This window comes from Maniola jurtina, chromosome 25, assembly GCF_905333055.1.
Source record: "Maniola jurtina chromosome 25, ilManJurt1.1, whole genome shotgun sequence".
In the NCBI taxonomy this organism is placed as follows: Eukaryota; Metazoa; Arthropoda; class Insecta; order Lepidoptera; family Nymphalidae; genus Maniola; species Maniola jurtina.
This window is the reverse complement of record NC_060053.1, coordinates 2324690-2349264: the sequence shown is the minus strand read 5'-3', so window position 1 is coordinate 2349264 and position 24575 is coordinate 2324690. Positions and strand designations below refer to the sequence as shown.

At 37.8% G+C, this 24575-nt stretch overlaps 1 protein-coding gene and 1 long non-coding RNA gene across 6 annotated transcripts in view; both read right to left on the bottom strand.

Annotated features, from left to right (window-relative positions):
- The window catches only part of LOC123878095 (serine/threonine-protein kinase Genghis Khan), a 63978-nt gene that overhangs the window by 13969 nt on the left and 25434 nt on the right, over positions 1-24575 (bottom strand). For 2 of the 5 annotated variants that reach the window (XM_045925155.1, XM_045925151.1), the window contains 16 exons: positions 23168-23290; positions 22437-22550; positions 20895-21008; positions 19225-19329; positions 18704-18806; positions 18139-18343; positions 17627-17745; positions 12040-12093; positions 8156-8262; positions 7316-7366; positions 4457-4576; positions 3533-3649; positions 2514-2684; positions 1950-2044; positions 1562-1688; positions 899-1039 (listed from right to left, as the gene is read on the bottom strand). In XM_045925155.1, coding sequence (XP_045781111.1) covers positions 899-1039; positions 1562-1688; positions 1950-2044; positions 2514-2684; positions 3533-3649; positions 4457-4576; positions 7316-7366; positions 8156-8262; positions 12040-12093; positions 17627-17745; positions 18139-18343; positions 18704-18806; positions 19225-19329; positions 20895-21008; positions 22437-22550; positions 23168-23290 — 1866 coding nt within the window. The remainder of the gene's footprint in view (positions 1-898; positions 1040-1561; positions 1689-1949; positions 2045-2513; positions 2685-3532; positions 3650-4456; positions 4577-7315; positions 7367-8155; positions 8263-12039; positions 12094-17626; positions 17746-18138; positions 18344-18703; positions 18807-19224; positions 19330-20894; positions 21009-22436; positions 22551-23167; positions 23291-24575) is intronic. The other 3 variants (XM_045925152.1, XM_045925153.1, XM_045925154.1) reach the window with 3 other exon arrangements.
- Positions 12833-14069, bottom strand: LOC123878109. Its single transcript, XR_006798750.1, has 2 exons — positions 13481-14069; positions 12833-12920 (listed from the first exon to the last, which is right to left on the bottom strand). It is a non-coding gene; the product is annotated as an uncharacterized LOC123878109 (long non-coding RNA).

Here is a 24575-nt window from a genome sequence, read left to right as displayed (position 1 = left end):
AAAACCAGCCACTCTTAACAAAAAAAACACTCCAAACAAGCACAGCACGCGCGCCAGCAAACGCCATCACAGACGAAGTCCAAAGGAAGGGTTATGATTTTAGCAGTCTTTGTATTTTTTTTTTTTTTTTATTAAAAAAGAACATTTTACACCAGTTGTTGTAGACCAAAGCACTAGACAAAAAATGGGACTGGTGTTTGAAATTTTGCAGCCCAAATAGACCGTAGTCTGTGCTAGGGCTGACAAAAATTAAGATCAATTTATTTTAAGATTTAAAAAATAAGATGAAAATCGAGAGCGATAAAGAGGTTAAACCTATATTTTCATTTTTTCAAAAAAAAATGTATGTATGTTTGTATCCAGGTTCTGTGTGTTCCACCGTAGCGCCTCAACTACTGGGCCGATTTTGATTATTAAGGTGTTAATTGATTCGTCGTAAAAGTCCGGGTGACATAGGCTACATTCAACAACTGTGTCGCCGGACCCTTAAGTTTGAAAAACCTGTATCTCAGGGTCCCCGCTCTTTCTCCTCAGTCTCAAAGCAACAAAATTAGCATTTAATGTGACGTGTGTGTGTGTTTGTGCGTATGTAATTTGTGAAGTTATCAAAATTGGAAATTTTAAATTTATAGAGATAGTCCCTACTACTTAATATTGTAAATCCGAAAAATTTTCTGCTAGCTTTCTGAAAGACAACAATATGTAATGAAATGAAATAAGTTTCTAAGGTAAAATAAAATTATTTTATTTTATCAGATCTTTAATCGAATTTGATGTTTGGCACAAGGATAGCTTACATTCCGGGAAAGGACATAACTTTTATGATATTCTTTTTTCAACATCTGTTTCTGGCTTAAAAGCTGGGGGATTAGAAAGTAAAGTTAATGCAAGAACTCACACATTTGTCGGGTAAATTGTTCCTTTTCAATATCCTATGCAATTCACTTAAGGCCACCACCCACTTGGTCTTCTCCGATTCGGACTCCGCCAGCATTAGTGTGTGGTACCTTTTACCGCCTTCCAGTTGTGATGTTGATATCTGGTAAAAAAAATTACAAACTTTAGTTTTCAACGTTTATCCAAAGTCTTACAATCTAATAAAAAAACACTGCAATTATAACATTGCAATTATATACGTATTATACAAAAATCTCATCCTAAATATGTATGCCTCACTTATTCGCGTGTATAATGTTTGAGTTCTTAATACTGATGATATGACAAATTCCCCAAAATTTTATCCTAAATATATACGATATGTCTCGCTTACTCGCGTGTATAAGTATAGAAAACTTGTTCTTGTATTTAAGTTCAATATCATCGGGGTCTTTGGCAGATGTCACACTGAACTCAGGGTGACGCATGTCTAGCATTTTTCTTACGGACACTGATGATATGTCAAATTATACAACATCTTACCCTAAATATACACGGTATGTATCGCTTACTCGTGTGTATAATGTCGGAGTCCTTGATAGATGACACACAGAACTCAGGGTCACGCATATCTAGCACTTGGCTTACATATACTGATGGCATGACAAGTTATACAGCATCTTACCCTAAATATACACGGTATGTCCCGCTTGCTCGCATGTATAACGTCGGAGTCCTTGACTGACGTCACACTAAACTCAGGATCGCGCATGTCCAGTACTTGGCTTACACACACTGACGGCAGAGCGTTTCTGAAAGCAAACTTATTTTCTTAGGAATTTTCTTAGCCATGTATTTACAAAGACAGGCATACAGTAGGCGAGACTTTGATGTTTAAATACTGGTACATAATATTATACTGAAATTTCATAGTCCTAACCACAAGCCTGACGCTTAGTTGGAGAGGAAAGGGGAATATTAGTCATTTAACATGGCTAATATTCTTTTTTTTTTAAAAATTATAGGGCTCCGTTTTACCCTTTGGGTACGGAACCCTAAAATGAATAACTTACCTGTCTTGTGATATGTCGTATAGGAACAATTTGAAGTCGCACACCACGACAAACTGTCGCATCCAGCCTTTCTTCACACCGCCAGGTTTCGGCACCTACAACAAACACTCATTGGCAACAGATTCATATTTTTGTCTTTGTCGTTTGTATGGGATTACGTAACAGAGAGAGCCCTATACTGATTTCTCTCCGTGGATTGAGTATAGTTTTACACCTTCAACTAACAAGGCAGGGAGTGAACTTTAGGGGATGGATTATAAAACGCACCGTAACGAGCTCCATAAATGGAAAGGCCAAACTGGCACATTTTTGGTCGTACGAATTCTCCCTTAATGTAGCCATCGTCGGCAATGATTCGATCCAGTGCAGAGTTGATACTGTGGGGTCGGCGTGTAAGCGGTAAGGCATATTATTGGTCCTTCGAACCAGATCACTTTTTACATAGCTCTCGTAGACAATGTCTTGACACCATGCGAGGTCCATGCCGAGGCGTCAGCATGCAAGGGGTACTCTTTCCGTACACTTGTAGCATGATTTTGGTCCTTCGAACCGGATTACACGTACCTTAACATAGCCCTCATAGGCGGTGCCTTGACCCCGTGCGGGGTCGATGCCGAGGGGTCTGCGCGAGCGCTCGGGAGGCAGCGGGCAGCGCGGCGCCACCCGCCCGCAGCAGCGCGTATGCACCGCCAGACCACACGTCTCACACACCACACCTTGACGTGTGAGTCCAATCTGGGGACAAACGTACACCATTGCAGTGATCGCAAAACAAGTACTGCAACACGGTGGTATGCGTAACGCAGCTGTGTTTAATTTGTTTTTAGGGTTGCGTACGGCAAAAGGAATAACAGATCCCTTATAGGATTACTTCGTTGTCTGTCCGTCCGTCCGTCTGTCCGCCCGTCGTGTCTATCAAGCAAACCTAGAGGGTACTTCCCGTTGACCTAAAATCATGTTATTGGCAGGTAGGTAGGTTTTCTAGCACAAGTCAAGCCTTTTCATGATTTTAATATTTTGTACAAATCCGAAATTCATATTTTGTACACCTGTTCGGGGTAACTTCTTAGATCCTGATCTATTCTTCTCATAGTTAGATACTTTATCGCCTGTCCAGCGTGGTGAGTATAGGCATTACTCTCAATGAACTGCACCAACACACAAAGGCCCCCAGTTCCCGGTCACCCTGCTATTCCCAACTCTGTTGCGAAGATAGCGGGAAGTGGGTACATGAGGAAGGCGGAGGATCGTGTGAGGTGGTGCGCTGTTGGGAAGGCCTATGTCCAGCAGTGGACGCAAACAGCCTGATTGATTTTTAATTTATTATTACAATAATAAATTTTTTATTACAAAAGATTATTAGCCATGCTACTCATGACTAATATTCCCCTCTAACTAAGCGCAAAGCTGTGTTAGGAGTAGGGTACGACAATAGTGCAACGGGTGGGGTTTGAACCGCCGACCTTTCGGAAATCAGTCGGCTCTTCAACCGTTGAGCTATTGAGGCTTGATTGATAGTTACAACGTGTTTTGTTGCCTTTTCAATAAAATAAAAATGTTTGATGTCTCGTATGCACACTTACCATAAGCGACGTACAATGGTTACACTTGGTGGGACTGCTGAACGTCCTCACTAAGAACTGGTGGACCTTCTGCTTGCCGGGCACCGCCGGTCCTAATGTAGGATCTTGTAGGGAATACTGTGACAAAAGAATGCTGGATTACTTTATGTTCTTACTAGCTGATGAAAGTATCTGAGTTTTCCAAAACATCGTTTTCAAATAAATAATTATGTATCTAGGCAACGTCCATCTCGACAGCTTGACATTTGTCAATTGACATAATATTATGAACCATGTTATAACTTTTAAATGGCTGAACCAATTTTTTTGGATTATAACTAAGAACACTCTCGATCAAGCCACCTTTCAAACAAAAAAAATATTAAAATCGGTTCATTCGTTTAGGCGCTACGATGCCACAGACAGATACACAGATACACACGTCAAACTTATAACACCCCTCTTTTGGGTCGGGGGTTAAAAAAAGCTGATAACTTTCGAACGGCTGAACCGATTTTCTTGGATTATAGCTAAGAACACTCTTCCACAAGCCACCTTCCAAACAAAAAAAAAAACTAAATTAAAATCGGTTCATTAGTTTAGGAGCTACGATGCCACAGACAGATACACAGATACACACGTCAAACTTATAACACCCCTCTTTTTGGATCGGGGGTTAGTGAATAAAAATCTATTCTATTCTATACAAGAAGATGTCCGCGGCTTCGCTCGCGTGGATTTCGGTTTTTTAAAATCCCGTAGGAACTCTTTGATTTTCCGGGATAAAAAGTAGCCTATGTGCTAATCCAGGGTATAATCTATCTCCATTCTAAATTTCAGCCCAATCCGTCCAGTAGTTTTTGCGTGAAGGAGTAACAAACATACACACACACACACACACACATACAAACTTTCGCCTTTATAATATTAGTGTGATCAACATACGGTGGACATCTCGCTGGGTGAACTCTTGCAGGAGATAGGTGAGGCGGCGCGTCCCTCTAATTCGTCCTGCGACTCCGCGGACCCGCTGAGAGCCGTCGATTGTTGTGAGCCGTACATCATCTGACAGATTCAGAATATTTTTTTTTTTAAAAGAATATTAGCCATGTTAAATGACTAATATTTCCCTTTCCCCTCCAACTAAGCGTCAGGCTTGTGCTAGGAGTAGGTACGACAATAGTGCAACGGGCGGGGTTTGAACCGTCGACCTTTCGGTTTTCAGTCCACTCCTTTACCGGTTGAGCTATTGAGGCTCAAATATATTTTAATTATGAGCCTTGGAACATTATTGATAATGCCAGGAATCTATACACAGGGTGTCCAAAAAGTCGTAGATCAAACGCAATAGGGAAATAGAGGAGGTCATTTCCAACAAAAAAGTCTTCTACATCACGGCCATATTTAAGTTGCCCTAAAAGTTATGAATTTTTTTTTTTTTTTTTAACAAAATACCAAATTCTTTTACAATTTGGACTATTTAAAAATAAATGTGATAAAAAACAATAAAACAAACGATGTTGTGTCATTGCTAGATAATGTATCAGCACTACAAACTTTCTATTGAGGCTCTGGGTACCAAATTACAACAGTAATTTTTTTTTCTAAAACTTTTAAAGCGTTGCCAAAAATTAAACGTCACTTTATGTATTGTCCTCCTATGGTAACAGCATAATACCTCCTTGAAGAAAATACCTATCTACACATTCTAACATTTTAATAATTATGTCTTTTCACCCCAATTTTCTTTTATTGACACAAGGTTCATTACGATAAAAATATGTCATATGAACGTAATTTTATTGTTTAGGATCTGACCGATTTAATTTTGTTAAAATTGTAAACTGATTCTTTCCCATCAATGAATATGTTACAATGTGCGAGAGAGAAGGAAACTTGGCTAACCACAGCGCCTTAAAGTTGAAATCTATAGTGCGTACTTTGACTTTGCTTAGACTTAAGTTTCAGTTAAAACGAAACAGATTTATGCCAGCGGTATAACGCTGTCTCGTTTTAACAGTGTCTTAAGTCTGAGCAAAGTCAAAGTGCGCTCTATAGATTTCAGCCTTACGGCCCGTTCACACATGGGAGTCCGTTTTACTGGTACGTTTTTAACGGATACGTCATAAATTTATGCTCTGTTCACACATAGGCACCGCATAACGTTCAACGGATCCGTCATTACTGGATGCGATGTGTGAACAGAAACCTCGCAGTATACCGTCGCTATTCTACAAGGATGGATCTATCCGTTAAAATTCTACGTATCCGTATATTTGCGTTCCGTCCGTCCAGTATTCGATGACAAAACGGAATGTAATTTTTTTACGGAACGATATTTTTTACTGTATACGGAATACTGTACCATGTGTGAAGTCGCTCATACAACTACATACGCCATCGACGAAAAAAAAAACGTACACGATAAAATGGAACAGTAAAACGGAGACATGTGTGAACCGGCCGTAAGTCGCATAGTTATATTATTCGTTCACTATAACTTGACTACTGCTGTCATGTTGGCACCATTGCTTTATACGCTTTATTCCTTAGAACTTAGGGTTTATTATTGTGTGATTTGCAATGGTGCCAACATAACGACAGGTGTTAAGTTATAGCGAACGGTCAGTAGTGGAACAATATTAGCACACACAGTAAACAAAAGTTAATCGAGTGAGTGAAACAAAATTAGTACTGCGCAACAAAATATACGTTAAAACTAAATAAACAATAAATAAATGAGAATATAGGCTATTGGGCAACTTTTATTGTTCGGAGACATGTTGACTATGAAGACCAACTGCATTTGGACTGCAAATTCAAATTCAAAATATTTTTAATCAATTAGACTTTTACAAGTTCTTTGAATCGTCAAAAGCATCTACCACTGGTTCGGAATGCCTTTCCTACCGAGAAGAACCAGAGCAAGAAACTCGGCGGTTGCTCTTTTCAAAGATTTGATATACAATATTATGCCATGTATAAAAGCAAATGAAGTCCCGCGCATTGCTGGAGCAAATTGTTGGTTAAATCCACGCTCTTCTATCATTTACATAATCTTCGATAGTATAATATGCTTTACTCAGGAGCATATTTTTAATAGATTTTTTGAACTTGTGTATAGGCAAGTCCAAAATTGATTGAGGAACTTTGTTATGAAAGATTATACCCATTCCCACAAATGACTTTTGGACCTTCCTGAGGCGGAGCGTAGGAGTCGCAAGCCTGTTACGGTATCTAGTCAGCCTGTTGTGTAGATCGCCAACTCTCTTGTAACTAAGAATATTTTGTCTTACAAGAATTATGTTGTTGTAAATATATTGAGAGTCTGCAAGCTGACTGCTTTGCATTTCAGATACAATTTTATGGCAGTTGACACGACGTCATACCTAATGCATCGTGTGGCATGGTACAGCGATCCCTATGTAGGATTAGCTGTTTCCCGCGACTTTATCCGCGTGGATTTAGGTTTTTCGAAATCCCGTGGGAACTCTTTGATTTTCCGGGATAAAAAGTAGCCTATGTGCTAATCCAGGATAATCTATCTCTATTCCCACGCAAATCCGTCTAGTAGTTTTTACGTATATGAGTAACAAACACACACACACGCATATACACAAACTTTCGCCTTTATAATATTATAGTGTGATGATGCAGCGGCACTGCTCAAGCGCCGCACCGCCAACGCAACGCATAGTGCGTGTGGCTTTATTCTAAATGAGCAGTTGCAACTGAATGGTTTGTTTACAATGCATGCCGCCCAATAGCCTATTATGATAAAATGAATAAGCAAAATGGGAATACCTTTGCATTGCAAAAGTGCTGAACGTTTCTGTAACGGTACTGCGGCGACATCTGTACGTGATAAGCGACAACTAAACGTTAGCGACAACTAAACAAAGCACAAATAATAACACAAATAATAAATAAAGTACACTGACTAGTATTAAAAAAAAGCGACAGTTTTGTTGTGTCGAGCGCTCTAAATACCTACATAAAAATTTAAAAAAAATTTTTTTTCAAAAGAAAGATAAAACCATCTTCAAAAACCACAAACACTAAAAAGTAAAAAATAATACACGTGTAAATTTAATGTACCTAGGTATGAAGTCGAGCGAGCATAATAAAACAATATTAGAAATCCAACTGTGAAGCTCGCCCGCTTGTGGTCTTGAAGTCGGTTTTATTTTTCTTTTTAAATTTCACAATTTTTAGTGGCCCCACTGTACTATAATATACTATGCCCAGTTAAAACCCTACTGTTTACTAAGCTATTACACTGATCGCGAGCAATTTGCTCCTCTTGAGGAGTTCTGTTCTCCATCTCCGAAGATATTCATCAGATCTTCACCAAATTTATATTGGACCACCTGCACAGTATACCCTTTCAAACAAAAATAAAATCCAAATCGGTTCAGGGGTCTTTTGAGTAGTCAGGGAACATACATGAAAAAAAAAAAAAAGATTCGGACGAATTGAGAACCTCCTCCATTTTTGAAGTCAGTTAAAAATATAAGACGAAACTATCTAACTAGGTGGATCACAGTATAAAATATGACCTTTTTTGAATTGGGTGCAGTGTACCATCAACCCTACAGTTAGTATACAAGACATACAATAGCTCTACATATAAACTTGCCATACCTTCTGTTCGTTATTCATAGTAGCTACGTTGTCGTAGTGCCGCTCCGTTGGCGCTTCTTTCAAGAACTGCTCCAAGTAGCTCATCTGAGAAGGCGGCCGGTCCAGGACTGTGAAATGTAACCTTATCATAATAAACTGGTCAAGTGCGAGTCGGACTCGCATACGAAGGGTTCCGTACCATCGCACAAGATATTTTAATATTTTTATGTGCAACATAGCAAGTTAATGAAAAGAGCGCCATCTATATGTGATTTAGTAAATTAATTTTTTCGTTACCGGATTTTTTTTTGATGTAACCACAAATTCTCTGTTTTCGGTTACTTGTGCTATAAGACCCACCTAGCTACCAAATTTCGTGATTCTAGGTCAACGGGAAGTAACCTATAGGTTTTCTTGACAGACGCGACGGACGGATGGACGGACGGACGGACGGACGGACGGACAGACAGACGGACAACAAAGTGATCCTATAAGGGTTCCGTTTTTCCTTTTGAGGTCCGGAACCCTAAAAAGCTGCCTTTTTGTGTCCCTATAAATTCAGTGACAATTCTAAATGTTAAAACAATTATATTGATAGTAATAAATAGCAAGGATAATTAAAAAATATACAGGATAAAAACCACATATACCAATCCCAACCGAAACCACGATCACAAAACGTTACTAATAAACTAATGTCTGAATTAATAATAGCTTTATAATGAGTAAAGACGGATGTAAGAGTTACATCACTTTGAAGTAAACTTTTACGTTACTATGACTTATGCCTCATTCATACGGGAGCTGTTTAAACATCCGTTAAAAAAGCGTTCAAATAGAACAAATGCATTCCCAAGTATCTGTTCACACGACAACGCTTTTTTAAGGCGTACAAACGTTAATACCCGCCAACGCCGGGTTTTAACGCAGCGCTTTTATAACGCTTGTGTGAATAAGGCCTTATACTGTAGGTAATTAAATAAAATAGTGAATAGCTAATTCCTAATACCCGCACAACTTTAAATCATCCACAAGGAGTAAGACAAAAACCGGCAGAAGAACTTAAAAAAAAGTGTCCGACTGAAACTTCGGAAGTTTCGTCCTAAAAAACCAACTTCGGCCAAAATTTTAGCCGAAGCCAAAGATTAAACAAGCGCCGAAATTGAACGGACTGTTACGAATGCGCCAGAACGCATGCGTAATATTGCTCCCTCGAATAGACGAGGATGTTGCAACTCTAACACCCGACTTTACATGACAAATTAGTGATCAATCTAGGGACTAAGGTTTAAATCTATAGACCGCACTTTGACTTTGCTTAGACTTAAGTTAAAACGAGACAGATTTATGGCATCGATATAAAGCTGTCTCGTTATAAGTGTCTTAAGTTTGAGCAAAGTCAAAGTGCGCTCTATAGTTCTCAGCCTAAGACATGCACAGGACGTTTACAATATATAAACAAACTAAACCCGTCTCCCACACATAAACAGTAGGGCCACAGCTTTTCGCAAGCAGCGTAATGCCTGACTCCCACGGTGCGTAAATGTGCGCGGCCGACGACCACGGGCAGCCACACACCGCGACGAAAAGACGACGACGACGATGACGTGTCTGCGTTACCACGAACCAATTTTTTTTTTAAATTTTATTGAGATTCAAGTTAGCCCTTGACTGCAAACTTACCTGGTGGTAAGTGATGATGCAGTCTAAAGTGGAAACGGGATAAACTGGAAGGGATAAGGCAGTTTTTATTAAACCCTTTGGTTTCTATGCAGCATCGCATTGGAACGCTCAAACACTTGGCGGCACGGCCTTTTCGGTAGGGTGGTAACTAGCCACGTTCAAAGCCTCCCATGGTGCGTCGGTGCGGGCTGGTCCACGTCCGTCTGCAATATAACGCACCGTGGGAAACCGGTATAACAATGCGTCATGCGGTGTCAAGGAGTCTAGCGCCTCCGCTCTCCAGACGTGGTCGATGTTTTATTCCTTTCTAAAGCTATGTTTTTGCTAGATACGAGTATAACGCCGGAGTATGCTATCGCGTTTGAGACTAACCTGTGGCCCTGCGGTAACACTCACACAACGACAAAAGGTCATTTTGAGAGGCCTGTTCTCGGTAGTGGGCCAGCGATGGTGATGATAGTCAAATGTAAAGTAACGTTTATCTATGCGTCTGTTGTGTGAATGTTGGTATTTTATAAATAAGTAGGGTTGACAAAAAATCAAGATTAGTCAAAACCTATATGCCTTTACAAACAAGTGTTAAAGAAAAAACAAATCGCTTAGCACGTTATATGCCGTGCATGAATGGACGTAACATTTTTTCAAGCATTACATTTAATTGGTTTAGTTTTTTTTTTTAAATTAAACCCATACCCCTTTGGTTTCTAAACGGCATCGTACCGGAACGCTAAAATGCTTGGCGGCACGGCTTTGTCGGTAGGATGGTAACTAGCCACGGCCGAAGCCTCCCAAATAACTTAAAATGTTTGATAGGTAAGTTAAGTAGAATTTTTTCACATTTTTTGTCACATCCATGCCACGGCAACAAGCTCAAGCAAAAGCGAAGCGATTTACAACGTACAGAGGAAAATCTATTCCAAAATGTACAATTTTTTCCGAATATTGTGAAATAATATCACTGTTTTGGAGTCGGTTTACAATTTTTTGAATCATCTTAAAGCTTTCCAAATAAAAATAAATATTAGTGTTAAGTAATATCTAAGTAAATAATAAATTAATCTTAAATAAACTAACGAGACCCACAAAACAACAATATTTTCAATAATGTTAAAAATTAATAATTTTCCTTTGACACTTGCTCGTAAGTACTTACAATGGAAAGATCTAGGATAAAAAAAACTAGGTACAAAGTTATTAAACTAAAACGCAGACAAAGACAGGAAATCCACGAAAAACCTTTTGATTATTATTGATAATATTTGTTGGTGTATTGAATTAAAAAAGTTTATAATTAAAAAAAAAATATAATATTTTTGCTATCATTACGAAATCTAGTAAAGAAAAATATATATGTAATATAAGTTTCATAATTAACAAGTGTAAATTAAAAATTTATAACACCCCCGACGATCCAAAGTATTTGAGTTTTCCAAAACATCATTTTCAAACAAATAATTACTGTATGTAGGCAACGTCCATCTTGACAGCTTGACATTTGTCTATTGACATAATATTAAGAACCTAACGGTTATCTAACCTTCTTTTCTACAAGAAAACTAGAAAAGAGCTGATAACTCTTAAACGGCTGAACCAATTTTTTTAGATTATAGCTAAGAACACTCTCGATCAAGCCACCTTTCAAACAAAAAAAACTAAATTAAAATCGGTTCATTCGTTTAGGCGCTACGATGCCACAGACAGATACACAGATACACAGATACACAAGTACACAGATACACAGACACACAGATACACAGATACACACGTCAAACTTATAACACCCCTCTTTTTGGGTCGGGGGTTAAAAAACAAGTCTAGATAAAAAAAAAAATTTAAAAAACATTTTGGAGTCCATAATATGATTCCTGCACAAATCTCTAAATTTTCTCTCTAAATCTCTGGATTTTGCCATCCTTTCAAAATTTTCTATACGAAAAGCGATATAGCTATTGCCCGCGACTTCGTTCGCGTGGGTTACACATATTTCCAACCCCTATTTTACCCCCTTAGGGGTTTAATTTTCAAATATCCTTTATTAGCGGATGTCTAAGTCACCGTCGCCTACCTATTTTTAGCCCTTAACATTGTTTGTTTTCAAAAATATATTTAAAAAAAACACCAACAAATACGTTAAACGGAGGCAAAGACATTCACAATCACATACGAAATCTACTCTAAAAGAGGACGTATTATGGACAAAACTTATAATAAAAATCACGAACCATTCTCTTCTTTACCACTCCAGTAGCTCGACGACTTGGCTGAACCTTGCCTGGCTGCTTGCACATAACTTACAACCTTAATTACATGGAAATAGATTCCATTTTTCATTATTACCTATAACTACACCTTCACACTATGCGTCACAAAAGTTGAAAAAGAGTTACTGCGCAGATGGAAAGGGTGTATTGTGCTGCTGCAGTGCCAAATAAACTAACTTTTATGGCATGTAATAGCAGTTATGGAATCTGTCAAATATGACAGTTACCCAGACAGACTATAAATTTTGAAAAATCACTCGCCATATTTGCTCTATATGTTAACTGTCAACTCACTTCGTCTGTGATGGCGTTTGCTGGCGCGCGTGTTGTGCTTGTTTGGAGCGTTTTTTTTGCTAAGAGTGGTTGGTTTTTGTGTTAGTTGGTGTTTTTTGGTGGTGGAACTGACTGGGAAGCGCTCTAAAGGGGCGCCGCGCGTATGTCGGCGGGCGCCGGCGCAGACGGAGTCCATACTTGTATAAATTCAATAACTTGAAAATATCACAAACTTGACATTGGCTAATCAGAGTAAAGCCAGATTTAAAGAAAAAAAAAAATCTGTCAACTAAGGATCAAAATCGTTCTTAAGTAATTTATATGCATATTTCATTTCATTTCATTTCATTTCATAGAACAAATATGGCTAGTGAATATTCAAAATATATGCACTATAAATTAATTATTATTTATTAATTTCAGTAGTTAATCTGTCAAAAAGTCTGACATCACCACAGATTTAAAAAAAAAAACAAAATAATAACAAGAGAATACAACAAAAGTTTAATACCGTTAAATATGTACATTTACAACGTACTGTACACAGGGATTGACACATTTTTACACAACTTTTAAATACATATCAAAAATAGCGGCAGGATTCAAACCTGCATCTCCTTGGGAACTACTGCCAGTCCGAAATTTGAAGCCTCCCTGGCACAGTGGTAAGTGCTGTGGTCTTATTAGTGAGAGGTCCCGGATTCGATTCCCGGCAGTGATTGGAATTTTATAATTTCTCTGGTCTGGTCTGGTGGGAGGCTTCGGCCGTGGCTATGTACCACCCTATTGGCAATGCCGTGCCGCCAATCAATTTAGCGTTGCGGTACGATGCCGTATAGAAACCAAAGGAGTATGGGTTTAACTGCCATACACCTTCCAGGTTAGCCCGCTTCCATCTTAGACTGTATCATCACTTATCAACAGGTATGATTGCAGTCAAAGGGTTAACTTGTATCTGAATTTAAAAAAAAAAAAAAAACAAAAAAAAAAAGTGAACCATAGGCTAGGCGCACCGGACACGATTTCCAGGGAGACAAATCCTGCCAGTTTTGCAATTTTCGATATGTATTTAAAGTTTATTCAGAAATTTTCTTGAAGTGTAGGTATCATAGAAATTATAATTTTATACAAGTTTCAAAAGTAACATAGAAACAATCTAAATGCAGAAGTAAATGTAATAAGTAACTTAAATATGCATCACAAACAGAAAAAACGAATGCCGATGACGCATTTTCTAACTCAATCAGGTGCGGATCCAGCCCTCAAAAAAAGGTTGAATGGATGAATTAATTAATGAATTAATTAATGAATGAATTAATTAATGAATGAATGAATTAATGAATGAATTAATGAATAAATGAATGATTTATTAAAAAAATGTGTATATAATGTATGTTGTGGGTACAGCCACCCGAAAATTGGCCAAGTGCGAGTCGGAGTATGAACTCGCTCATGATCGATATAGTGCATTCCTGCAAAGGAGATGTTTACAAATTATGTGACCCCTAGTAACTTAATAAACTCACGAAAATTACAAAAGTAAATGTGTGTTTGTTTGCACACTACAGTTTGACATTTACTCCTAACTAGTATATCGATTTTGATTAGTTTTACAACTTTTTTATTTATTTAATTATAATATAGACTAGCGCTTGGCTGCAATCAGACTCGCTAGCAAGTGATGATGCAGCCTAAGATGGAGCTCGCTTGCCTATAAGTTGCCTATTCACTCTTGACTTGAAGGTACCCATATTATAGGTGGAAGGGAAAACTGATGCCGGAAGGGCGTTCCACATCCTGGCGGTTCGGATTAGAAAAGAGGAAGCAGATCGCTTCGTACGTGTTCGAGGAATTTCGACTACGTACGGATGCAGGCCTTGACGATGCCCGGCAGTACGATGGTGGAAAGGTGAAGGAGGAACCAGGTCAAAACTTTAAAGGATATCAAATTAAATTAAACGCTGACCGTGTAAATGCGACGTCACACGCCTATAAGGGTTGTGGGCGTGCCCATCCTGCCCGCAACGGTGGATCCGCGCGTGAACTCAATACAATTGTGTTGTGCTTACTCGGTTGTATGTAAACAAATCTCTACCGTTCGATAAGACGTACTCTTCATTGAAAAATACGTCTTATCGAACGATAACTTACCGAATCGAGTGTTCTGAATCGCCCGGCAGACCGGTTTAAGAGTAATTATTTTCACTATAAAACTAGGTAACTAGAAAAAAGCGGTGATAGTCCAGTGGTCAAGACGTCCACCTCCTTTCGCGAGGCCGGGGGTTCGATCCTGGGCACGCACCACTAACTTTTCAGTTATGTGCGTTTTAAGCAATTAAATATCACTTGCTTTAACGGCGAAGGAAAACATCGTGAGAAAACCTGCATGCCTGAGAGTTCCCCATGTTCTCAAAGGTGTGTGAAGTCTGCCAATCCGCATTGGGCCAGCGTGGCCGACTATGGCGTAAACCCTTCTCGCTCCGAGAAGGGATCCGTGCTCAGTAGTGGGCCGGTAATGGGTTGATCAAGGGATAAAACTAGGTCACTAACACTTTTAGAGCACCTTACCCCAACTCATCTTGCCTCGCCTTATCCTACCGCCCGAGGAAGCGACCAGCTATCGACTATTTTCTGTTATCGGCTATTTTAAAGTGATAAATTACTCTTTTTAGAATGTAATACCTACTTTTCAAGCACTAACTTAACATAGAAGAATTGTGTTAGGAAATGCGTAATCGGCATTAAAATAAATAGTTAAAATGCAATGAGATTCTATAACATGATCTACGGCGTTTTAATCCTAAAATAAAATATCATGCTGTCACTTTTTAAGCAGTCAATTTAAAAATAAATCAAATCGATTTTAATTTATATCAACAAAATAAACAATAAATGGCATAAGATAATTGGTAAATTCTCTATGGATCAACTGTAATGTCAAAAGTACGGTTCACCTGTAAAATAAGAACTAAAATCGCACTTTTGACATGAAATTTGACACAAAGTTATAATGGCGCGTGTGAAGTTAAATTTTACGCTTTATATATCGTATTATCATAACAAATTATGTTTTTTGAAACTTAAATCAACTTAAAATAGATAAATATTAAAAAAAAATTGACTAGTTCAAATGGTGGTAGAGTTAAATTAAAATAATAAATTAATTTATTAAAATCTTTGGTATAAATAATAATATAGTTGTTTTAGACTAGACGAGATATCAGACTAGAATCATTCGACACGCGGGTCAAGCGTCAAGATATTTAAAAAAAACCAATATTTAATTTTTGTAAGTGTAAAATAAAAATACCGTTTTAAAGTAAGGTAAAAATGGTAAAATTGCACATAAAAATGTATTATATTTAAGTTGAAATTACAATACCTATTCAGTTGTACCTATACAAAACTCTAAACTAAAACTAAGATGACAGATAATATAGTTATTAAATTCCCCCATAAAAAGTCATGCATATAAAATAAGTGCTATCCTTTTCCACAGCTAACATTGTGAAAAGGATAGTACTATTTTGAGACCTGTCAATAAGTTGATAGATTTGTATGTAACTGAATAGACACTATAGTAATTTGTGGAACATTAAAGAACGTAGTTTTGGTCATCCATAAAATTGATGGTAAACGAGTATGGCGACGCCCCATATGCATGACGTCACGCCTATAAACAATGGTATGTACGGCCTTAACCACCATCGAACTGTCGTTAAAAAGTAACAGCACGAAACATTACATACATTTTTAAAGAAAATAAAATAAACACATTACAACAAACGCGTTAGACGCGAAAAAATGCCACGAATAATACAAGTTTTATGATTTAAATAAATGCAAAAAATGGCCCCATAGGTTAATTTAAATAATTTATTAATTTTTTTAATTTTAAAAATAGTTTTTTTTTTGCGCATCGAATCACAGTTCCAATTTCATAAATTCACAGATACATTTTTTTTTTAATCACACAGTTTTCATTTTAGAGTCCATAAATGTAAGCCATAGACAAGTTATTTTCGTTTTTTTCGTCGCGGACGACGTTGGACTTTGGGGATGGATCCAACATTGCATTTGAGACAAAGGTTGGTTGGCCAACGTTTAAACGATTTTCACGTTTTTTGTGTATTGGGTGGGGATTGTGCGGTAACATGTAACGAAAACAAAAAGAAAAGGTGCACTAAATAAATATAATAATATCTATTAATCATATATATCTATATCTAATAATGTGCTGAAAAAATACAAAATTAATTAAATACGAAATTATTATCACCAATACAATACAAGTTTACCAAAGTGTAAATTGTTCAAGAAAGGAGACTGCCCAAAAAACGTAAGCTCAGTTGATGGACACTACTAACTACTTACAATGTATAGAAATAAATCTAAACTCTTCAATTCTTTTATCTTTATTTAATGCTGGGCAGGATTTTAATAGTGCATTTGTACGTCAATTTTACGATTATCGTTAAGTGTTTTATAAGGCCACTAAAACAAGAAGATGGCGGCTGACATATACGAGTTTGTTGTCTTTGCTCTAATAGAGCGCCATATTAATCTTACGCGCCATATTAATTACTATAAAATAATGTGTAAGTTTGGATTTCACTCCTTACAATGACAAAACCGATTTGGCTGGGAATGGAGTAGCGTATACTCTGAATTAGCACATAGGCTTTTTATCAAATCAGAGTTACCGCAGGGTTTTCAAAAACTCAAATCCACGCGGATGAAGTCGCGGACATCATCTGGTAACTTAAAGATTCCATTTTAAATATGTTTATTCTCAGAAACATGTGTTACAATTAAACTATTTGCAAGCGCTGTATTTCTCTCGACTATTTTTTGGTATATTCTACAAACTTGAGGCTTGGACAGTCTCCTTTAATAACTGTGGGATACTTTGCACAAAACATAGCTAGCTAGCTGTTGTCAATGTTTTGTTTATGCAAACTTGGTAAACCCTTTAATATATTATAACCCATCACAATGTAAGAGACCATATAGACAATTTGCAGTTCAAATTCAGACTGTCAGTACAGGCCCTTAGGTTGAGATCTATAGAGAATACTTTGACTTTGGCTAGACTTAACTTTCAGTTAAAACGAGACATGTGCGTCAGCAATATAGCTCTGTTTCGTTTTAACAATGACTTAAGTCTGAGCAAAGACAAAGTTTGTTCATAGATCTCAGCCTTATTGTCTAGGGGGGGATTTAATTTTGTATGGAAAATATGTGATGTTGTATGTAAAGGCGTGTGCATACTCACAGGAGTTGGAAGGCTGGTGGGGCTGGTCGAGCTTGGCTTGCATGTCGCGAATGTGCTGCTCTTTGCGCTTCATGTCATGCGCTAGCGTGTCCAAACGTTGACGAGTTTCCAATAGCTCCCTGTTGAAATAAATCATCATCAGATCTAGTCTCCCGTTCAAAGCAGAAGACAAACTAATCTTCAAACAACCCTATCTAACGCTTTAAACTTTAATACACCTGAGTATTGACGCGTACTTACTCTACAAAACTGCCGACTACCTCTTTCTAAAGTTTGATGTGTAATCTTTCCAGCTAGATACTGGGTATATAGTTCAGGGACATTTCCACGCGATATGACCCGTTTTGTTGCAGCCATAGCACACCATAGTGCTCACTTTCACGCAATTGCTCTTTCTTCTTACACACGTAACAATGGTAGACTTCTTCCCAACAACAGTAGAGCAGGTAGTGTCCAAAACAATTGCACTTGCAACACTTCTGAGTCTGAAATCTGTATATCTACTGACATACCTCTGGCTAGCCAGTAGCTCAGCGCGAGTCCTGCTCAGCTCTTCCCCTACAGCCTGCTTGGCTTGTACTTCAGACTGGAGTGAGTTCTGTAGAGTGAGGAGTTCCATCTTGTCCACTTTCTGCGACCTTCTGTCCCGCCAACCACCTGTTCCACTGCTTACCGCCGGCGGGGAAGATGGCGGACCGAATGTCCGAGTAACACTCGCTGAGGACAACCAGTAACAATATAACTCATGCCAATAAAGAAGCAGTGTTAATCATTCCATCTCACACTACACCTGTGCATAATGTATGACTATGACTGAGATGGAATGATTAGCGCCAGTTTGTTTCATTTTTTTACTGACACGAGTTTTGCAGAAGTAGATATAGGTATTATCATTTGCCTGAAATTCGTCAAGAAAAAATTGTCGAACACTTCCAACTCTAATAGAAATTAGTTTTGAACATTGAATAGAAATTCGAATAATTTTATGAATGGACCGTAAATTCCGCTAATTTTGTGGCATCAGACAGGCTCACCCCAAGGTCCCATTTAATTAAATAGCAATCAAAATAACCATACCGTGCTTAAGATAGTCCAATTCCTCAGTCATTTTGGTGGCGAGAGCTTGCAAGTACCCACGAGCTTCTTTCTCATCGGCCACCCATCGGATAATGTCTGCTATCTGTTACACAATAAAAACTTATAATAACTCATAATCATTAAACCATTGAGAAATCAGTCAAATAGTTACATCTTTAACATCTACAAACGTATAGAAAATCGGCCTTTTTAGCGAAATGCTAAACTAAAAAATTTTCTTCACGACGCCTTAAGTTAGGCCCAACGCATACGTACGGAATTGAGAGGAGCCGAGCCACAGCATCTTTTTGATAACATAAACTCAGCTTCATCAAGAACTTGCGCTCTTTGAGTGTTTAGTCATAAATTATATCAATTTCAATTGCATTCAATGGATTTCAGCTTCACTGCATTCTGCAGGTGTGTGTAGCGCCTTAGTCAGAATACTTTAACTGCTAAGGAACACCCTACTGGGTGGTTTACTAACCAAATCAGCAAATTATTTCTATAGAATATCTTACTTGAGTCTCCCAATGTTGCATCGAATCTCGTTTAGCCCGTAGCTCCTCTAACTCCATTTCAAACTGTCTCCTCTCTGCTTGCCATCTTCTACCGTTTTCTGCCATCTGATAAATTTATTACATAAGAGTCACATGTTTTATACAGAAAAAAATATATTAGTGTATCTGTAATAAAAATTTAGGGTACATGTGAAAAATTGACTTGACCTTTCCTTTTTTGTTATTCAGATGTACAAGACAGCCCTTGACTGCAATCTCATTTGTTGGTAAGTGATGATGCAGTCTAAGATGGAAGCGGGCTAACCTGGAAGTGGTATGGCAGTTTTTATTGAACCCATACCCCTCTGATTTCTGCACGGCATCGTACCGGAACGCTAAATCGCTTGGCGGCACGACTTTGCCGGTAGGTATGAAAAATATAAGTGGAATGCACCACCGTGACCTTACAAACACTTAGTTCTACCCCTCTTAACCTCTACTTTGCCGGGATGTTACATATTAGTTATCTAAAACTTTGTATAACACAAATGTTGTGTTGTGGGCTCTTCTCAGAATTGGGCGCGTTTTGAACCCTCGCAGCTTTAGTTTTAAGTAACGTAATTAATTATCACCACTATATCGTACAAGTTTAACAATTTCGACCATCAAAAGGAGTACAATTGTACCTACTTTGAATAAATGATTTTGACTTTGACTTTGACAACAGAGGGTGTAACCAGAACACTAGCAAATACGAAGACTGTACTGATACTGTAATCAGTACTAGCATTACTTAAGAAGTACTGATAGTACTGATGATTAGTGATAAGATACCACAAAAAACTACTGTCTTTGATTGACATTAATATTAGATATCGGAGTCGCTATCCGGGGAATTGTAAGACGTTTTCTCTTAACGTATATAAAAATAATACCTCCTTTTTTAACCCAATAGATAGAATGTGTAGATTTTATAATGAGTTGGTCTCCACTAACGATATTGACATATTTAATAGCAAAGCTACTGTGTTTATTAAATCTATCCGAAGCTGTGATGCTCTAAATAACATATAATATCTCAACAGTTCTACTAATGTCTTAGTTTTTAGGTTAAGTTATTTACTTAAGTTTAAATGTTACGATATGATTACTTTATTTTCGATTTTTGGTAATTGTTTAGTTCTGTTTTCTAGTTTTCTAAAATTTTAGTTTTTGGTGTATAGCTGTTCTAAGTGACACGTCCATTATCTTATTGACTGCATATGTACACACTTTTTTTTGGAGAGTGGCTAGTCTTTTTTTCATGGCTTTATTGTAATATTATTGTAATATTAATGTATTATTATTGTCATTATCTGTATTGTGTGCTTAATAAACAAAAACAAAAACAAAACAAAAACGCAAAAAAAAACACCCTGTATTTTTTCAAAGTTGACAATAAAATAAAACATCTGATTGTCGATAGAGGTCAACGAACGCTGCATTAATAGGCCTCTCGGAGTCAATGCTGCGTTCTAGGTGGGGCATTGGCCCGAATTTTGCGTGGTATACATTGCGGGTTAGAAAAATACTAAATCACTAAAACTACAAGATAAGGCAAATGGTTATTGGCATTGGATTGTGTTCAGGTAATATAATAATAACGCTAAGTTTTCTGGTTACACCCTGTATAAACATAGAAATATACTCACAGCCTCAAGATCCTTAGCGAGTTTCCTGTTCTCATTGATGAGCATTTGCTTATCTTCACTATCATTTAGTTGCTCCAATCGACGGTTTTCTAGCTTCTCCTTTGATGTTTGCAACTAGAAGTGTTATGACCATATTTTTGAAAAGTATAAGGATGAAACCGAACTAAATCAACTTCATATTATTTATAATAGCGTTTCACTGCTATTTTTATCAATTGGACAAAAAGTTGCCTCAATATGCTTTAGTTTTGGATCAAAATCACACAGCTAACAAGTGTAAATTAAAAATTTATAACACACCGACAAGTGAAGGTTACAGTAACTAGAAAAGAGCTGATAACTTTCAAATGTCCGAACCGATTTTTTTGGATTATAGCTCAGAACACTCTCGATCAAGCCAGCCACCTTTCAAAAAAAAACTAAATTAAAATCGGTTCATTAGTTTAGGAGCTACGCTGCCACAGACAGATACACACGTCAAACTTATAACACCCCTTTGTGGGTCGGGGGTTAAAAAGATTATCTCTTGATTCTCTTGGTTTCTACATGTGCACACGCCTTTTAAAACCAAACAAAAGGGCATCAACAACGAAAATCCTAATACATAGCGGATTTTGCATGTGATGTAATGAAATATCCAAACTTTCACATTTGGATAGTACTCATGTTTGTATACATAGCTAGATGTCGGCATATATAGTAGGATAGTCGGCATGGATTTTGATTGCTTCAGGTTTCCGGGATAAAAAGTTGCTTATGTCAGATTCCGGGATGCAAGCTACCTCTGTACCAAATTTCATATAAATCGATTAAACGGATGGGCCTTTAAGAATCCTGTGGGAACTCTTTGATTTTCCGCGATAAAACGTAGCCTATGTCCTTCCCCGGGATGTAAGCTAACTCTGTACTTCATCAAAATCAGTTAAAACTCTTGGGCTGTTGAAAAACTAGCAGGCAGACAGATAGACAGACAGATAGACAGACAGACAGACAAACATCACTCTTTCGCATTTATTTATTTATAGTATATATAGTACGGAATACGGATGGATTAGGATTGGAAGTAGATAATATTGTTTTTTTTTCTTAAAACATTAGCCATGCTAATTTATGACTAATGTTCCCTTTTCCCTCCAACTAAGCGTAAAGCTTGTCATAGGAGTAGGTACGACAATAGTGCAACGGGTAGGGTTTCGGAATTCAGTCCGCTCCTCAACCGTTGAGCTTTTGAGGTTTGTATATATAATCCATACTTACTATACTTACTAATATTATAAATGCAAAAGTGTGCCTGTCTGTCTGTCTGCTACCTTTTCACGACCCAACAGTTTAACTGATTTTGACGAAATTTGGTACAGAGTTAGCTTATATCCCGGGGACGGAGATAGGCTACTTTTTATCCCACGGGATTCCCAAAAACCCATCCGCTTAACCGATTTGTATGAAATTTGGTAGCAAATAGTTCCCACGGGATCTTTAAAAACCTAAATCTACGCGGACGAAGTCGCGGGTATCCTCTAGTGGAGTATAAGTTAAAATAACCTCTCTATTGAGCCGTGAGCGTAGCGCGTCTCCCTCGTGCAACTGATCCCTGAGAGCGGACAGTTCGGCCGCGTAGCGCGCCTGTTGTTGGGCCAGCGACTCCGAGTATTGATTCTGTAAAAATAAAAAAAAATAAAAAAATAAAAAGATCCCGACGAATTGAGAACCTCCTCCTTTTTTGGAAGTCGGTTAAAAACAGAAAACAACTTATCATGAAATGGTCCATCTCTAAAAGACTATAAGCCCATACTCCTGAATTATGCACCTTATGACATGCAAAACATGATAAAGTTGAAAACAAAAACCAGACTACGATTGTCTTTATAAACGCTGAAATATTATAGTAAAATTGTTTGTCTGTCGTTTGATGTATTTTAATGTTGTATTCAGGAAATCAGAATTTTCCCCTCTTTCATTTGACATTCCGCTCGATAGAACAACAAAATTTTGGAGACCCTCAATTTTTTTTTATGTAACATCTGTTGGGTCAATTTTTTCGTATAAAACATAGCCTATGTCACCCGGACCTTTACAACAAAACAATTGAAATCTCATTCATTTAAATCGGGCCAGTAATTTAGACGCTACCGTAAAATATACAGAATCTGGATACAAACATACATACATAGACTGCTACAATCATAACCCTTCCTTTTGGCTTTGCCGCAGTCGGGTAAAAAGAGAAATAATTTATTTTTGACATAGGCAAATACCGTATTCTCTCTAAATACCTCTAGCGCTTCAATATCCGCCTGTAGTTTAGCCACGTCGGCGGCCGTGGAGCCCGCCCCGCCGGCCGCTTCTACTGCCTCCACTCGCTGCAGCCTCATACTCTCCTCGCGTAACTTGCGCTCCTACACAACGGTAGATATTATTAGAATAATCCATACTATTTATAATTTTTATGATAGTGTTTAACTTAACACTTTCGTATCTCGAAAGGAAAACGGAACCCTTCTAGGATAACTTTGTTGTCTGTCTGTCCTGTCTGTCAAAAAACCTATAGGGTACTTCCCGTTGACCTAGAATTATGAAAGGCAGTTAGGTAGGTCTTATAGCACAAGTAAAGGATTCAATTTTCAAAGTAAGATACCTAATAAAAAAATAAAAAATACTTGAGTACGGAACCCTCGGTGCGCGAGTCTGACTCGCACTTGGCTGGTTTTTTAAATATACATACTTATCAAAAATTGCAGAACCGGCAGGATTCGCACCTGCGTCTCTCTGGGTATTGCACCCGGAACTCCTCGAGTTGTGTACGTTTTAAGCAATTGAAATATATCACTTGGAAAATATCGTGAGGAAACCTTCATGCCTGAGCCTGTCTGCCTGTCTGTTGGCCAGCGTGGCGTATGAGCTAAAGCTTTTGGTCTGGTGGGAGGCTTCGGCTGTGGCTAGTTACCACCCTACCGGCAAAGCCGTGCCGCTAAGCGATTTAGCGTTCCAGTACGATGCCGTGTAGAAACCAAAGGAGTACGGGTTTAATGAAAACTGATGCCATACCCCTTCCAGGTTAGTCCGCTTCCATCTTAGACTGCATCATCACTTACCACCAGGTGAGATTGCAGTCAAGGGTTAACTTGTATCTCAATTTTAAAAAAACTGTAGGTAGTTTACTTTTAGCCATAGTTAGTTTACATTATTAGATACACTTCATTCATTATTTCTTTTTTGTTTATCTTTATCCACTTAATTATTATCGCTGTATTAATACTATGATATATTTAAAAAAAAAAAGAATATTAGCCATGTTAAATGACTAATATTCCCCTTTCCTCTCCAACTAAGCGTCAGGCTTGTGCTAGGAGTAGGTACGACAATAGTGCAACGGGCGGGGTTTGAACCGTCGACCTTTCGGTTTTCAGTCCACTCCTTTACCGGTTGAGCTATTGAGGCTCATTTGTTGTTGTAAATGTTGTGTTCACTTGTAAATAGCGACTACATTTAGCAAATAAGTTTAGATTAAATACTAATTTTAATGTTTAATGTAAGTAGCTGTAAGTGAACCTAATTAATAACAAGTGTAAATTAAAAATTTATAACACCCCCGACGATCCAAAGTATCTGAGTTTTCCAAAACATCATTTTCAATTAATAAATAATTATGTATTTAGGCAACGTCCATCTTGACAGCTTGAC